The sequence below is a fragment of the Lissotriton helveticus genome, chromosome 11 (genome assembly GCF_964261635.1).
Source record: "Lissotriton helveticus chromosome 11, aLisHel1.1, whole genome shotgun sequence".
NCBI classification, from domain to species: domain Eukaryota; kingdom Metazoa; phylum Chordata; class Amphibia; order Caudata; family Salamandridae; genus Lissotriton; species Lissotriton helveticus.
In genome coordinates this window covers 910768628-910783823 of record NC_136072.1, presented here as the reverse complement: position 1 = coordinate 910783823, position 15196 = coordinate 910768628, and the positions used below count along the sequence as shown (strand labels likewise).

Genomic DNA, 15196 nt, shown 5'->3' with positions numbered 1-15196 from the left:
TGCCTCCTTACTCCCTGTAAATCTCCACCTTTATATACGGTAGTTTTCCCAATTGAAGTATTGACACAGCCTCCAACATGGGCCGGCTCCAATAATTCAGTGTGCCCAGCTAAATTGGTGGTGGTTTTTAAACATATTGGCACAGGGGGTACTGGGGGCAGAAAGGGGACAGGTGGAGTGACACTCCCTATCCCCTCCATCGGTGTGTCATGTTGGACAATGGGCGCAGGTATAGCCGAAGATGGACATTCGAGTATTTTTGATGATAACAGCATATTTAACCGATCACATTTCCCCAATATTTCTGAAACACACTCTTTCAATGTCCCAACAATGTCATTAGCAATCTGAACAAGGGTGCTTTCTATTTTATCTGTAAGCACCTTTTCTACCATGTCCTTTATACCTGTTTCAAATTTCCTTGTAGCTTGACGCGATGTAGCAAAAAACTGCATGGAATTCTTTTTTGGTCTCCTTAACCGCCTTTTGGTACGCTTAATAACTGGGGTTACTATGTCTTGAGCGGAACTTTGGTCAGTAATTGTGCCCAACAAATTAGGTTCCACGGGGCCCGATGCAGTACATTGGGCTTGTAATGTCATGTCCTTAACTGTAATGATTTGGACAACAGGCTCCAAGGGTATAGCTTGTCTCCCAGTCAGTGGGGGCACCGAATTGTCCAATAATGGTTTATCTAGCCCCAGTTCACGTTCTTTTGCAGCAATCTCCTGATTAAGTTTCCCCACAGCAGAAGTAAGATAGGACATGATACTAGCTGATGTAGAAGCTTTGCGGGGTACTTTAGATTTTCCTGCACCAACAGTAATCGATGTTTGCAATTTGCGCTTACCCATGTTGGAAATGAAGGCTTTAGGGGGGTATCCGTCCCGTCCCTCGAAGGCCACAGACGGCCCGCCCTCTGCCCGGGCTCCGCCCGGCGACGCCCGCGCGCGTCCCGCGAGGCGGGAGGGACTTCCGGTCTTTATGCGCCTCCGTGCGTTTGTGGTGGGCGTGTCACCGCCGAGGATGCTGGGGGCTGTAGTTCCCTGCCGCGTGGTGGAGCGAGCGGCGGCCGTGCAGACCAGGAATCAGCCCAGCGTGTCCCCCAGTGAACAGGCAAGTGCCCCAAATGTCCGTCGAGACCCCCCAAATGTCAGTCGAGACCCCCCAAATGTCCGTCGAGACGTAGAAGAACCGGGTCTTTCGCCAGGAAACTTCACGTGCAGCCACAATTATTGCGTATTTTGAGGACTCCTCATCAAGCTGTGGCAACTGTAGTGGTAGGCGCAAACAAGATGGATTTAGGCACGGATCGCTGTACTGGGGTGGATGTATGACATTGTTCTGCATTCTGTCCATCAACTGTTCTTTTTGCATTTGTCACCAGGAGTGAGACGGGTATGCCCAGACCGTGCGTCCCATGCTCTTCATGCCACTGGAGTCAAGCTATCCTGGCTGGTGAGGGATGAAAGCCTGAAACCGGTCCTAGGATGCTTGTTTCCAGTCCAGGGAGGACCTGGCCTGGCAGTATGGGCTGGACTGTTCCCATTGGGTGCAGGGTCAAGACTGATTTGCATATGGCTCGGTCCAAACTGGAATAGCATGGTGAGCAAAAAAACGATGGATTTAGGCCCAGATCTCTGTACTGGGGTGGATGTATGACATTGTTCTGCATTCTGGCCATTAATTTTTTTTAAAAATGTTTTTTTCATTTTTTATAACTGTGTGATAGGCAGGTGTCACCCAATGGGGATGCCGTAGCATGATATGGTTCTAAAATAGAGTCATTCTATTGCTCAGTGAATTCTGGGTCCTTATAAAGGTGTGGAGATCCTCTTGTGTATCTTGGCCTAGGAGAGGGTGTTGTGCTCAATTTCTGAGTTTTGTACTGGAATCTCAAGGTGTTACATTATCCCGGAGAGTGGGTTTAGGAGGGGAAATCATGGAGTACACAAACATGAGACTTTTCTCCTGTGCTTGGCACGACTGGATATATATGAGCCCTGTCGTCGTCAGACTAGAGTCCTTTGACTTTCTCCGCTATCACAGCAGTCAGAGGCTTGGTAGAGTTTTGCCTCTGCATCAAGTTATATGTCCAGAACTAATTCTCTTATTTTACCTAAAAGGTTTACTAGCAGAACATGCTCTTGCTTTGTGGTTCATCAGTTAGGTTAGGCCAGAGGTTACAGAGCTGATGCTGGATACCGTAACAACTAGAAAACTAGAATGTTTGTTTGTATACTTTTATTTAAAAAATCTGCACTACAACATTAATCTTTCCACTTGAGAGTATTTTTTTGACTATTTGGCTAATTTTACCAAAATCTCCCTGGAGTTACAAGAAACACCTCACTCCTTTTTTCACGATATGCTCTAAGCTGCCCAAAAGCAATTTAATGTAGTCCAGAACGCTCAATTTCATCTATTTTATGGTCAAGTATTAGGCTGAGAAGCCTGTGAGCCAAAAAAGACCTTATGAACAAGAAGTCCTGGAAAAACCAGCTTCACAATTCTATTATACCTGTGAAACAGAGGATAAGTCTGGAGCTAAGACGCTGGATAATACGGATCAACCTGAAGAGCTCAAGTATTTGTTCAGGATTATGTGTGTGTTGCCTTACCTGGTCAATTTAAAGTCTTGTATATAGGAATAAACAGACAGCGCACGTGTGGTGGTTTGGGTTAACATAATGAGGCATTGCTATTGCGTATACCTAAATTATAAAAGAAGCTGTAGTGACAAGATGGCTTAAGTGTGGCTTTGTAGAAATGGAGCACGTCTGAAATTGATAAGATTCATAGGATTTGGTTAGAGGCAAACAGTTCAATCTTCATAGAGGTACATTTTTTGCATACACATACTGGATTCAGTCAGCAAAATAAACATGGGTAGAATCTCCTGAGATGCCAAGAGTCATGTGTACTGGGCACTCAGTTGAACAGATATAGGGGGCCGTGAGGAGTCACTTTTTGGAATAGAGTCCTTAAAACATATTGCCAGTTACCATCACTAGTGGTGAAAGCCAAATGAAACCAAGGTTGCAGGCAGGAACTGACCAAGAAAGAATGGCAAATCAATCAAAAAGTACTTGTAAATTGTGACTAATCACCCATGAGGGTATCCAGGAGCTGAGAACTCTGCTGCTAGGGAGGATTCAGTTGAGCAGCCAGGTCTCAAATCCTTTCCTGAATTTCAGCAGAAAGAATGAGGTCCAGAGGTGAAGAGGAGGTTGTTCCACAAATTCACAGCAAGGTAGGAGAAGGAGCATCCTCCACTGTTGCTTTGGCAGGTGCGGGGGCTGTGAGCTAGGGAGTGGGCGGCGGAGTGCAGTTGCCTGGAGGGTTGGGGAAAGTTCAGGCATTGGTTGATGATGCTGGTCCTTGGTTGTACAGGGCTTTGTAGGTGTGGATCAGCATCTTGAACGGATATATCTTCGTGGAGTTTCTTGAGGTGAGGGGGTGATGTGGGTCCACTTTGGGAGGTTGAGGAGGAGTCTGGCCATTGAATTCTGTATGGTCTGCAGTCTCTTCAGGAGGTGTGAGGCGATTCCTACGTAGTATGTTGCTGTAGTCCAGCTGGCTGATGACTAGGACTAGGTTCGTCCGGTGTCGACGGGGAGCCATTGAAGATCTTACGCAGCATGCAAACAGTGAGGACGGAGGAGACAGCGTTGATCAGGATTTTCTATGGTGTGCTTGCTGTCCTGTATGATGCCAAGGTTGAGGGCAAGGTCTGTCAGAGTGGGTGCGGGTCCTAGTTCAGAAGGCCAGCAAGAGTCGTTCCACGGGGAGGTGTTGTTCCTGAAAATCAGCACTCCTGTCTTGTCTGTGCTGAGTTTTAGGCAGCTGTCTTTCATCCAGTCGGGGACACTGGGTGGCGTAGGATATGATGTTTAGTTCACAGGTTCTGACGATGTTGGCTAAGGGGGTCATGCAGGTGTTGAACAGTGTAGGGCTGAGGGACAAGCCTTGAGGGATGCCGCAGATGATGTTCTGATGTTTCGAGGTGAAAGGTGGATTCTCTAGGCTATTTCGGTGAGGAAGGAGGAAATCCATTTGAGGGCATCTCCTTGAATTCCAATATGGTGAAGCCTCTTAGTAAGGGTGTGGTGGGATAAGTTACTTACCTGTAATACTAGTTCTCTTCCAGGGGTATCCTCAACAAAGTCATAAGCACTGAATATTCCCGCGCATGTGCGGGACCCCAGAAACATTATAAAAATATATATGTAAAAACACATATCTAGCTCCACATATATGTACGTACAAATATTATTTTTCTCATACCAATACAGCCCCAAAAAGAGGCTAACACAATGTAAAACCTTGTACATGTACTGCAATTATAAAGGAAACAAAGAACACATTAAATCAAATATCCTTTTAATTTTGTGTTTTAATGAGTAAAACCACTCATAACTCCTGAAAATTGCTCATAAAAAGACATTGTTAGCCTCAGGCTGCATTGAAAAGCAATAACATAGAAAATGAAAGCATTTTCAACAAAAAACTGGCACTGTGCCTTTAAGGCAGCCCTGAACCCAGGCTTCCCATCATGCCTCAGGGGTGACAGTTAGGTCAGTTGTTCTTTGCATAACCCTGATGTCAGGGCTAAATACAAATATAAAAAACGTACAGCTCTCATTTACCTGGGGAGGCGGTGGGTTGCTTATGACTTTGATGAGGATACCCCTGGAAAAGAACTAGGATTACAGGTAAGTAACTTATCCTTCTCTTCCAGGGGATCCTCATCAATAGTCATAAGCACTGAATAGAATAACAAGCCCAACAACCACCTGCAGGTAAATGAGAAGTACATCTTCTACCTTAAAAGACCCAACATCACAGCCCAGACTGGCTGTTAAACAGATTCCTCAAGGAGGCTTGGCCTACTTGGGTATCTGCTCTCGTGTCAGAATCAAGACAATAATGTCTGGTAAATGTATGGACGGACCGCCAGGTTGCCGCCTTACAGATCTCAGACATGGGCACATTATTGAGAAAAGCCGCAGTAGCAGCTCTTCCTCTGGTGGAATGCGCCTTGGGAGAGAACCCCAGGGTTTTTTGCGCTAGCTGGTAAGCAAGTTTAATACATGAAACGATCCATCTGGAAATGGAACGTTTTGAGGCAGCATGGCCAGTCCTGATCGATCCATAGTTAACGAAAAGATGATCAGAATGACGAATCACTTTAGACCTGTCAAGATAGAATTTTAAAACTCTTTTCAGGTCTAAAGAATGGAGAGCCCTCTCAGCTGGAGTAGAGGGGTTGGGAAAAAAGTGGGCAGGGAAATGGTCTGATTTACATGAAAATCTGACACCACTTTAGGCAGAAAAACTGGATGCGTCCGCAGCACCACCCTATTCAAATGGAACACCGTATAGGGTTCTGATGCACAGAGGGCTTAAATCTCGCTCACTCTGCGAGCTAACGTGATAGCCACCAAAAAAGCCGCTTTCCATGAAAGATGTTGTAAAGTAGCTTTGTGAATGGGTTCAAAAGGAGGACCCATTAACTTTGATAGCACCAGGTTCAACTCCCAGGGTGGAGAAGGAGGACGCACTGGAGGGTATACTTTTTTCAACCCTTGCAGGAAGTCCTTGACAGATGCTAGCTGGAAAAAAGAGGTTTGAGAAGGTGACCGCCTATAAGCCGTTATGGCCGCTAGGTGCACCTTGATGGAATTACATTTTAAACCTGCTTTAGCCAGATACAACAAATAAAGAAGAACTGCTTCTTCTTGACATTTGATCGGATCATGACTATTCTGTATACACCACATATAATCAATCAATCAATCAATCACAGCATTTATATAGCGCACTACTCACCCAAAGGGTCTCAAGGCGCTATGGAGGGGGGGTCCGCTACTGCTCGAACAGCCAGGTCTTGAGTTGCTTCCTGAAGGCGAGGTGGTCCTGGGTCAGGCGGAGGTGGGTCGGGAGGGAGTTCCATGTCTTGGCGGCGAGGTAGGAGAAGGACCGTCCTCCTGTGGTGGCTCTTCGGATGCGGGGGACGGCGGCGAGGGCGTGGCCGTTTGATCGAAGCTGGCGTTTGGGAGCGTAGAAGTTGAGGCGGCTGTTGAGGTATCCCGGGCCTTGGTTGTGTAGGGCTTTGTGTACGTGGGTGAGGAGTCGGAAGGTGATTCTCTTGTTGACCGGGAGCCAGTGCAGGTCTCTCAGGTGTCCGGAGATGTGGCTGCGAAGGGGGATGTCCAGGATGAGACGTGCTGAGGCGTTCTGGATCCGCTGAAGTCTCTTCTGGAGCTTGGCGGTGGTTCCGGCGTAGAGGGAGTTGCCGTAGTCCAGACGGCTGGTGACGAGGGCCTGGGTGACCGTCTTCCTGGTCTCGGTGGGGATCCATCGGAAGATCTTGCGTAGCATGCGCAGGATGTTGAAACACGATGAGGAGACGGCGTTGACTTGTCTGGTCATGGAGAGGGAGGAGTCCAGGATGAAGCCCAGGTTGCGTGCGTGGTCTGTTGGTTGGGGTGCGCTGCCCAGGGCGGGGGGCCACCAGGAGTCGTCCCAGGCGGAGGGTGAGGATCCCAGGATGAGGACTTCCGTCTTGTCCGAGTTCAGTTTCAGGCGGCTGTTCTTCATCCATTCGGCCACCTCTTTCATCCCTTCGTGTAGGTTGTCTCTGGCGGTGGCGGGGTCGTTGGTGAGGGAGAGGATCAGCTGGGTGTCGTCGGCGTAGGAGATGATGTTGAGGTTGATCTGGCGTGCGATGTCTGCGAGGGGGCCCATGTAGACGTTGAAGAGGGTTGGACTGAGCGAGGAGCCCTGAGGGACGCCGCAGATGACTTCTTGCATACATACGAATGTCTGGTGGAAGGATGCCTTGCCTCTTTCAGAATGAACATGCAGTCCTCTGGCAATCCTAGATGGCCGTATTGGATGACCTCAGGAGCCATGCTGCCAAGCTCAGTGACGGAAGGTTGGGATGGAAGATCCTCCCATCCATCTTGGACAACAGGTCCGGCCTGCATGGCAGCCTCTTGTGAGGAGTCACTGACAGATGAAGCAGGTCCATGTACCAACTCTGCCTCGGCCAATCGGGAGCAATCAGAATCATTGTTGTGCACGAGTGTGTTAGCTTGCTCACCACCTTCGGAATCAACGGGAGAGGTGGAAAGGCGTACACAAATTCGTTTGACCAGTCGATCAAAAGAGCATTACCTCCCGAGCCTGGCCGGTGGAACCTGGAGGCGAAGCTTCGGCATTTGGCGTTTTGGTCGTCTGCGAACAGGTCTATGGTGGGACGACCCCAGGATTGAAAAAGTTCCTCTACCACTTCGTCGTGAAGAACCCAGTCTTCTTTGTCGTCGAAATGACGGCTTAGAGCGTCTGCCCTCACGTTTTGCTCTCCTGGAAGGTGAACCGCCGTGACAGGCAGCCCGCGAGCCAGAAGCCAATGCCAGATCCTCTGCGCTTCCAACGACAACGTCCGGGAGCGCGTTCCCCCCTGCTTGTTCAAGTAGTAGATCGTGGTGGTGTTGTCCGTCTGTACTAGCACAGATGCCTCTTGGATTGAGGGGAGAACGCTTTGAGAGCTAGGTGTACTGCTCTCAGCTCCAGCATGTTGATATAATAAGTGCTTTCCTTGTGTGACCACTGACCTTGCACCTGCAGTGGGCCCATGTGCGCTCCCCAGCCCAGAAGGGAAGCGTCCCACCTGCATATTCTGAGCTTTTGTCCACCACGAAATAGAAGCTCGAGCTGCGTCTGAGATGGTGATGTGATCGTCCCAGCGAGCCGATTGCGGATTCCACTTATCCTCCAGATCCTGCTGTAGAGGATGCATTCGAAGTCTGGCATTCGGAACCAGGAAGATGCAAGACGCCATCGACCCTAGCAGGGAGGCAATCCTGCGCACTTTCTGAGCCTTGCCGCCAAGAATCCGTTGACATTTCTGGGCGATTGACGATTGTCTCTCCTCCGAAGGAAACACTTTTCCTGCTTCGGAGTCTAGCAGAGCTCCAGGGAAGTGGATCCTCTGGGTGGGCTGAATGACTGACTTTCCGAAGTTGACATGTAGCCCTAGACTCTGGCAGAGCTGCATTCAAGTTTGGAATTGATTTCTTGCGCTGACTGCGGAAGGACCTTTCACCAGCCAATCGTCCAAGTATGGGTACACGAAGACCCCTCTGCAGTGTAGAGCAGCTGCCACCACCGCAACACACTTCGTGAACTGATAGTGAGAGGTCCCCACCCTGAACCGAAGAAATCTTCTGTGACTGGGGTGTATTGGAACATGGAAATAAGCATCTTGGAGGTCCAGCGAACACATCCAATCTCCCTTCCTGAGATGTGGAAATATTTGGTGAAGCGCCAACATGCCAAATCTTTCCTTTTTGACGTGCAGATTTAGTGTTCGCAAGTCCAGGAGGGGTCTGTATTCTGCCTTCTGTCCTTTTTTCTTGACCAGAAAATAACGGGAGTACAACCCTTTTCCCCTCTGAGAGACCGGAACTCCTTCGATAGCTGACTTTGAGTAGAGTGGCGACTTCTCTTTGCAGTAGGTGCAGCTGATGATTTGATGTTGACATCGGGGGAACCGGTGGACGCAGATGATTGAAACGAAGACAGTACCCATTCTCAAGCGTAGACAACACTCAACTGTCTTTTGTGATGCTTTGCCACTCTTTGAAATGTTTTGCCAGGCTTCCCCCCACTGGAGTGGTCCACGGCGCTGGAGGAAGAGACGACTCATTGCTTGGCTTGAGCCTTGCCGGTGTTGTTGCCTTGGCACTGATTATTTCCTCCATTGTAATTACGCTTGCCTTTATACTGGGACTTTTTCCTGCCCCTGCTGATCGTGGCTCTTCTGCCAGTTCGAGGTTTGAACTCGCTGCTTTGTAGAGCCCTTGTTGAAGGAGCGGAATTTCCTCTTGAACTCCTTCTTCTCAAGACCCACCGGCTTGAGAGTTTCCAGCTCTGCCTTCATGCGCTGCATTTCTTCGTCCGCACTTGTGCCAAACAATGAAGTACCTGAAAAAGGCAAGTTCAATATGCGCGCTTGGGCTTCTGGTTTTAACGCCGTTAGACGCAACCATGATGACCTCCTTGCCGTTACCCCATGAGCATACCCATGAGCTGCTAGGGTAGCCCCATCCGCAGACGCGCTTATCACCTGGTTGGAGACTTGACTGCCTTCCAGGAGGAGTTCTTCAAAATCCTTACGATCCTATGCTGGGAGTTTCTCCACAAAACGTTGCAGAGAATCCCACAGGGATCGGTCATAACGCCCCAAGAGGGCTTCCGCATTGGCAACCTTGAGAAAAGCCGCTGATGTATTGCAGACCCGCCTTCCCCGCGAGGCTTGCATCTTACTGTCCTTATCCGGAGGCACAGTGGAGGATGAGGCGACTGCATTGGACTTCCTCGCTGCCGCGATCATCACTGAGTCCGGGGGAGGATCAGCTCTGAGGAATAGCGGATCGTCCTCTGGAGATTTGTACTTTTTAAGAATCCTTGCCAGAGCCGCCTTGACCGTCGCTGGGGTTAAGAAGACGTCCATAACTGGCTCTATAATCCCCGGCACCGAAGGCAGAAGAGGTTTGGGTGCAGACCTATGCTGTAGTGTTTCAAAATATTGAGGTCTTGATCTGCGGAGCTTTTAAGGTAACTCCCAGCTTAAGAGCTCCCCTACCAAGTATGTCCTGAAAAGTGAAGATATCATCAATTGGAGATACCCACGTTGAAGGAGAGTCTGTCAGGGTAGGAGAGTAGTTTCTGTGAGAGCGGGTCGAGGAAGAAGAAGTAGAAGGAGTTCTTCGGTCTCTCCTTGTGCTTCTTGATCGTGATCTACGCCTGCTGGTTCGCACCCTGGAGCGCGATCGTTCCCTCTGACGAACTGGGGAGCGCGATCGTTCCCTCTGACGAACTGGGGAGCGCGATCTTTCCCTCTAGCGAACTGGGGAGCGTGATCTTTCCCTCTGGTGAACTGGGCAGCGTGATCTTTCCCTCCGGCGAACAGGAGAGCGTGATCGTTCTCTCTGGCGAACTGGGGAGCGTGATCTTTCTCTCTGTTGAACTGGAGAGCGTGATCTTTCTTTTTGCCTCACCGGAGAGCGTGACCGTTCTCTAGGCCTAGAAAGCGGTTGCTGCATCCGATACGCTGTCTCCTTGTCCGTAGCCCAGTGATGAAGTGGCTTGTACCATCTCGGTGAAAGTCTGACAGTAGGCGACTTTTGCGCTAAATCTTTCACTGGAGGGTGTGATGGAGGCTTTGCATCCCTTTGCGAATGCCTGGATTCCTCGCTGCCCGACTGATAAATAATTACATCCGGGCCAGAGTCCGAACCTGAGCCAGCCGCAGACCTGGAGCGACTTCGAGAGTCCCTCTGCTCTGGAGACTTCTTCCGCTTGGCAGCGTGATTGTCACTCACTTGCGAGCCCTGGTCATCCTCCGCAGCTGAAGCAGATCCAGACGACCTTATAGAATGCTGCGTCACTGGCTGAGGCTGAACCACTGGAGTTCCATGCCTCGACGTCGACTTCCGAGGAGGTGAAGTCCCTAAAGGATTATCCAACGTCGAACTTTGTTCATCTCTCGACGGCGAGTGTCCTGCCGACGTTTGTGAATGCCTCGACGTCGAGCGTGTGACGCCGACGGAGGAAGCTTCGACGTCAAACTACCATGGTCCTTTGACGACGATGAATGCCTCAACGTCGAATGTCGATGGGTCGTCGGCGGAGGAGAATCCCTCAACGTCGATCGCTGATGACCTGGCGACGACAGAGGATGCTTCGAGGTCGATCGCTTCTTCGACGTCGATCGCCGATGACCTGGCGACGACGGAGGATGCCTCGACGTCGATCGCCGATGACCTGGCGACGACAGAGGATGCCTCGACGTCGATCGCCGATGACCTGGCGACGATGGAGGATGCCTCGACATCGAGCGTCGATAGCCAGACGACGACAGAGGCTGCCTCGACGCCGAGCGCCGATGACTAGGCGCCGGCGGACGCTTCGACGTCGGAAACTCTACCTGAGCCTTCGACGACGGAGGTCTTGACGTTGAGCCGCTCTGCTTCAACGGTGACCTCTCTCTCGACGCTGCACATCGCCCGGTTGACGGCAGCGGAGTTTTCTTGACTTTCGACGCTGAAGACTTCACCTTCTTCGTCGTTGGAGACCTCGAAGCCGATGCCGAAGGAGAGCAGGTCGGAACTTTTTTCGACGTCGACCGCTTCATAAGTCTCTTTGGAGACCTACCTCTCTCAGAAAGTCCATAAATCCTGCTTCTTTCTCGGTCCTTGATAGTTCTGGATGACAAGGATTGGCAGTGGGCACAAGATGCTACATCATGAGAGTCAGGTAGACAGCGAATACACACAGGATGTGTATCTGACCAAGCCTTCTTATGCCCACAGGCACGGCAGGTGTCAAAAAGAGCCTTAGGCATTTTTGACAAAAAATTAAACTTTTTTGAGCCCAAAAAAGGTATAACTATCTCTCTAGGGTAAAAACCCGTCGAGTGAGATCAAGAAATTGAAGAAAACACCAAGTAATTCTGACAAAGTCAAAAAAAGGTGGGAGCTGTTTGACAGAAGGAGCCGGAAAGAACAACTGACCTAACCGTCACCCCTGAGGCATGATGGGAAGCCTGGGTTCAGGGCTGCCTTAAAGGTACAGTGCCAGTTTTTTGTTGAAAATGCTTTCATTTTCTATGTTATTGCTTTTCAATGCAGCCTGAGGCTAACAATGTCTTTTTATAAGCAATTTTCAGGAGTTATGAGTGGTTTTACTCATTAAAACACAAAATTCAAAGGATATTTGATTTAATGTGTTCTTTGTTTCCTTTATAATTGCAGTACATGTACAAGGTTTTACATTGTGTTAGCCTCTTTTTGGGGCTGCATTGGTATGAGAAAAATAATATATGTACGTACATATATGTGGAGCTAGATATATGTGTTTTTACATATATATTTTTATATTGTTTCCGGGGTCCCGCACATGGGCGGGAATATTCAGTGCTTATGACTATTGATGAGGATCCCCTGGAAGAGAAGGATAGGGTGTCAAACGCTACTGAAAGGACGATGAGGATCAAGGCTTCCGTTTCTCTTCGGACAAGGAAGGTTTTTGTTTTCCAGGTGTTCCCAGAGATGACAGTTGATGGCATTCTCTAGGACTTTGGCGGGAAAGGGGAGCAGAGAGATGAGACAGTAGTTCTTTAGATCACTGGGGTTTGCGAATGGTTTCTTTAGAAGGGTTTGACTTCTGCGCGTTTCCATTCTTCGGGGAAGGTGGCCGTGATGATGGATGCGTTGAAGATGGCAGTGAGCTCATTGCTGATCATCTTGCTCCTGAGGTTGAAGATGTGGAGAGGACAAGGGTTTGTGGGGACTCTTGAGTGGATGGAGTTCGTGATGGCTGTGGTGTTTTATGTAGTGAGCTGGTCCCAGGTGGCGAGCAGGTGGTTGGAATTTGCATCTGTGGGAGAGAAGAGGCTGAGGAATGTCGGTGACAGTGGGTTGGGTTTTAGGTTTTTGTAGCTAGTTGAGAGCTTGTAGTGGTAGACGTCCGCCAGGGTCTCGCAGAGTTCCTGGGAAGGGGTGATGAGGTTTTCGGTGGCTGAGGGGTTGGAGAACTATCTGGCAAAGCTGAAAAGTTATTTTCTGTGGTTAGAACTGGCTTCCATGCGCTCCTTTTCATTTCTGTCAGGAGTTTGTGGTATTGGTTGACGGATGTCTTGAATGTAGCCCGGTCTAGGGTCCTCTTGCTAGTGTGCCATTTCCACCATCGCTGGGAGGGCTGGCATTACCAAGGGGCTCGCAAATTGCGAGAGTCTCATTAATATTAATGAACCTCGCAATTTGCGACCCCATTGGGAATCCCAAACAGTGTTAAACACACTGTTGTACATTTCATTTAGCGACTCGCAATTTGCCACTCGCAATGTGTCGCAATTGCGAGGCGCTTAATGAAATGGTCGTACATCTGGCCCCAAAATCCTTAGTACTTTGAGTACTTGTTTTGTGTGCACACGTGTGTATTATTTTCGAATTACTGTTTTAATGTTTGAAATGTAACTCAAACAAATTGCTTGGGGGTCCCAGGCTTCCAGTGGTGACTCAATGGGGGTCCTCAGGAGTCAAAAGTTTGGGAACCACTGGCCTAGAAGATAATTTTGGCAATGGACAGTATTATCAATGCATCTATAGGAAAGCCTATGTGAGCACATATATTTAGTTTGTGAAAAAAATCAGTAAACCCAACAAGATAATTACAGCAAAGTTAAACAAATGAAAGTGCAGGGGTTACTAGTGCATAGACTTGGCCAGTTGCAAAGACAAACAGGACACACTTCCTTACGAAAAAAAACATAAACCTACAATAAAATATCATTATGTTCGTAAATAAAGCAAAGAACACAATGACTCAAATTACAAGCTACAAATCAATGTAATCAGCAATGAAAGACTAATGGGCTTGTAGGACAGTCCATTCAAGCAAAAGCAATATATGAAAAAAGTCCTGAAAGGCAATGGTAGAAGTGAGGAGCGAAAGCACCCTCTAGCTGTACTACTTCTTCAATTTACTTTTCTAAAGTATTGGTTGAGTGAGGTCTCCAAAGAAAGCTAAAGCGGTCTGTAGCAAGACCTAAAAAGAAAGAATGTCAAGTCATCATGCTTCAGAAAGCAGGACCCAATGCTGAGTGTGAACGTGCCAAGCAATCTGTTAGAGACGTGTTTTAAACACTGCGAGGCAAAAGGAAGCATGGATTTTCATTCTGCAGATATACTCACCGTTTTTGATCGGTAGTTCTTAATAGAGTCCACAAATTTCAGTCTTTCCAGCTCCTCCTCCATCAAATCTGAACCTTTGTTAGAAAAGACAGTGATACAGTTAGCGCTTCCTACAATGGTTTAAGGAGAAAAAGCATGAGCAGTAAGGCTTTTCTCACAATTGAGCACTACATGCAATAGCAATGGAAGTCTGGCCTTTGGGAGTTGGAGAGAATAGGGCTGAAGCACTGGCTGAGGAGGAGCAATTGGGAACAGTGGAAGAGTGCCAAAAGGTCTGTAGAAATCTGTGTTGGGACACAAACTGCAGAGAAGCTTCAGAAACTGTGGCACGTGCCTTGGCTGTGGAGGAGTGGTAGGTGGTGGATGAGAATGCAGTGTCTGGGGAAGTCAATGGTGCAGGAGTACTGGCCATGGGGCAGTAATACGCACAGATTCTGGTAGATTTACTGCGAAGGTGATGGAGTCTAAAGAAAGGCGCAGAGAACGTCACATTAATGCTGGTTTGTAGTAATAGCGCATGCACATCATTGAATGCGAAGGGGTAGTTCCTTACTGAAAAGGGGATGGATGCCCACAGACGTGAAATCGGTTTCCTTGACACGCTTGATGGATTCTGGTGAAGGGTTAGGTCGGGACTTGAGATACTGTTTGTAGGCATTCTCAGACACCCTCTTCAGATTCTGCAGGTCTAATGAGGCTTCGTGATCCGCTAATAGTAGGGACTCCTCATCATCAATGATGCTCTGTGGGACTCTGCCAATTACTCCATCAGGGTCTGAAAAACAGCAAAGCAGGATGAGAACCCATATAATGGACATTAACCAGCAGGGGCTGTCTTGCACTAACCATGCACCACTAACATCACCAGCCTAGGAGTTTAGAATGGTTTCCTCTAGAAAAACGCTTGCCAACGGGGCCAAGTAGTTACATGTTAATAGCAAAATCCTTCCACTCCTCTGCCCATTGCGGGCACAGTTCCCATATGCCCTCACTTTTCCAGGCCAGGCCACAGGGGAGCTTTATTCTTACCTGCTGGAGGGTCTTGAGGATTAGCCAGCTTTAGAGGGCGCCCTAGGAACAGGTGCAGATCAAGGATGTACGGTATCTCATCTATCGCAACCAATGAGTAGGCAGTGCCACTACGGCCAGCCCTGGCAACACGGCCTGAAAGAAGGAAAGGATGAAATTAGGGAAGGTGAAGAGTAAAGGAGGCCAGAGAGAAGGCTGTATGAAAGACAATTACGCTGAAAGAAGCAATATAAGATCCACACTAATACCACTCTTTTTAAAAAAATTATTCAACCTCATCCCACCACTATTTTTTCCCTGCTTTCGACACAGATGTACACTCTATTTCTTTCTCTTCTCCTCTTTTTGCATTTCTGGTACTCACGCTATCCTAGTTTTCTTCTCTTTTCTCGTCCGGTCTA

At 48.6% G+C, this 15196-nt stretch overlaps 1 protein-coding gene across 2 annotated transcripts in view; it reads right to left on the bottom strand.

Moving 5' to 3' along the window:
• DDX54 (DEAD-box helicase 54) overlaps positions 1–15196 on the bottom strand; it is a 140516-nt gene that overhangs the window by 13827 nt on the left and 111493 nt on the right. For both annotated transcript variants that reach the window (XM_078667161.1, XM_078667162.1), the window contains exons 12-14: positions 14796–14930; positions 14320–14541; positions 13767–13840 (exon numbers count right to left, since the gene is read on the bottom strand). In XM_078667161.1, coding sequence (XP_078523287.1) covers positions 13767–13840; positions 14320–14541; positions 14796–14930 — 431 coding nt within the window. The remainder of the gene's footprint in view (positions 1–13766; positions 13841–14319; positions 14542–14795; positions 14931–15196) is intronic.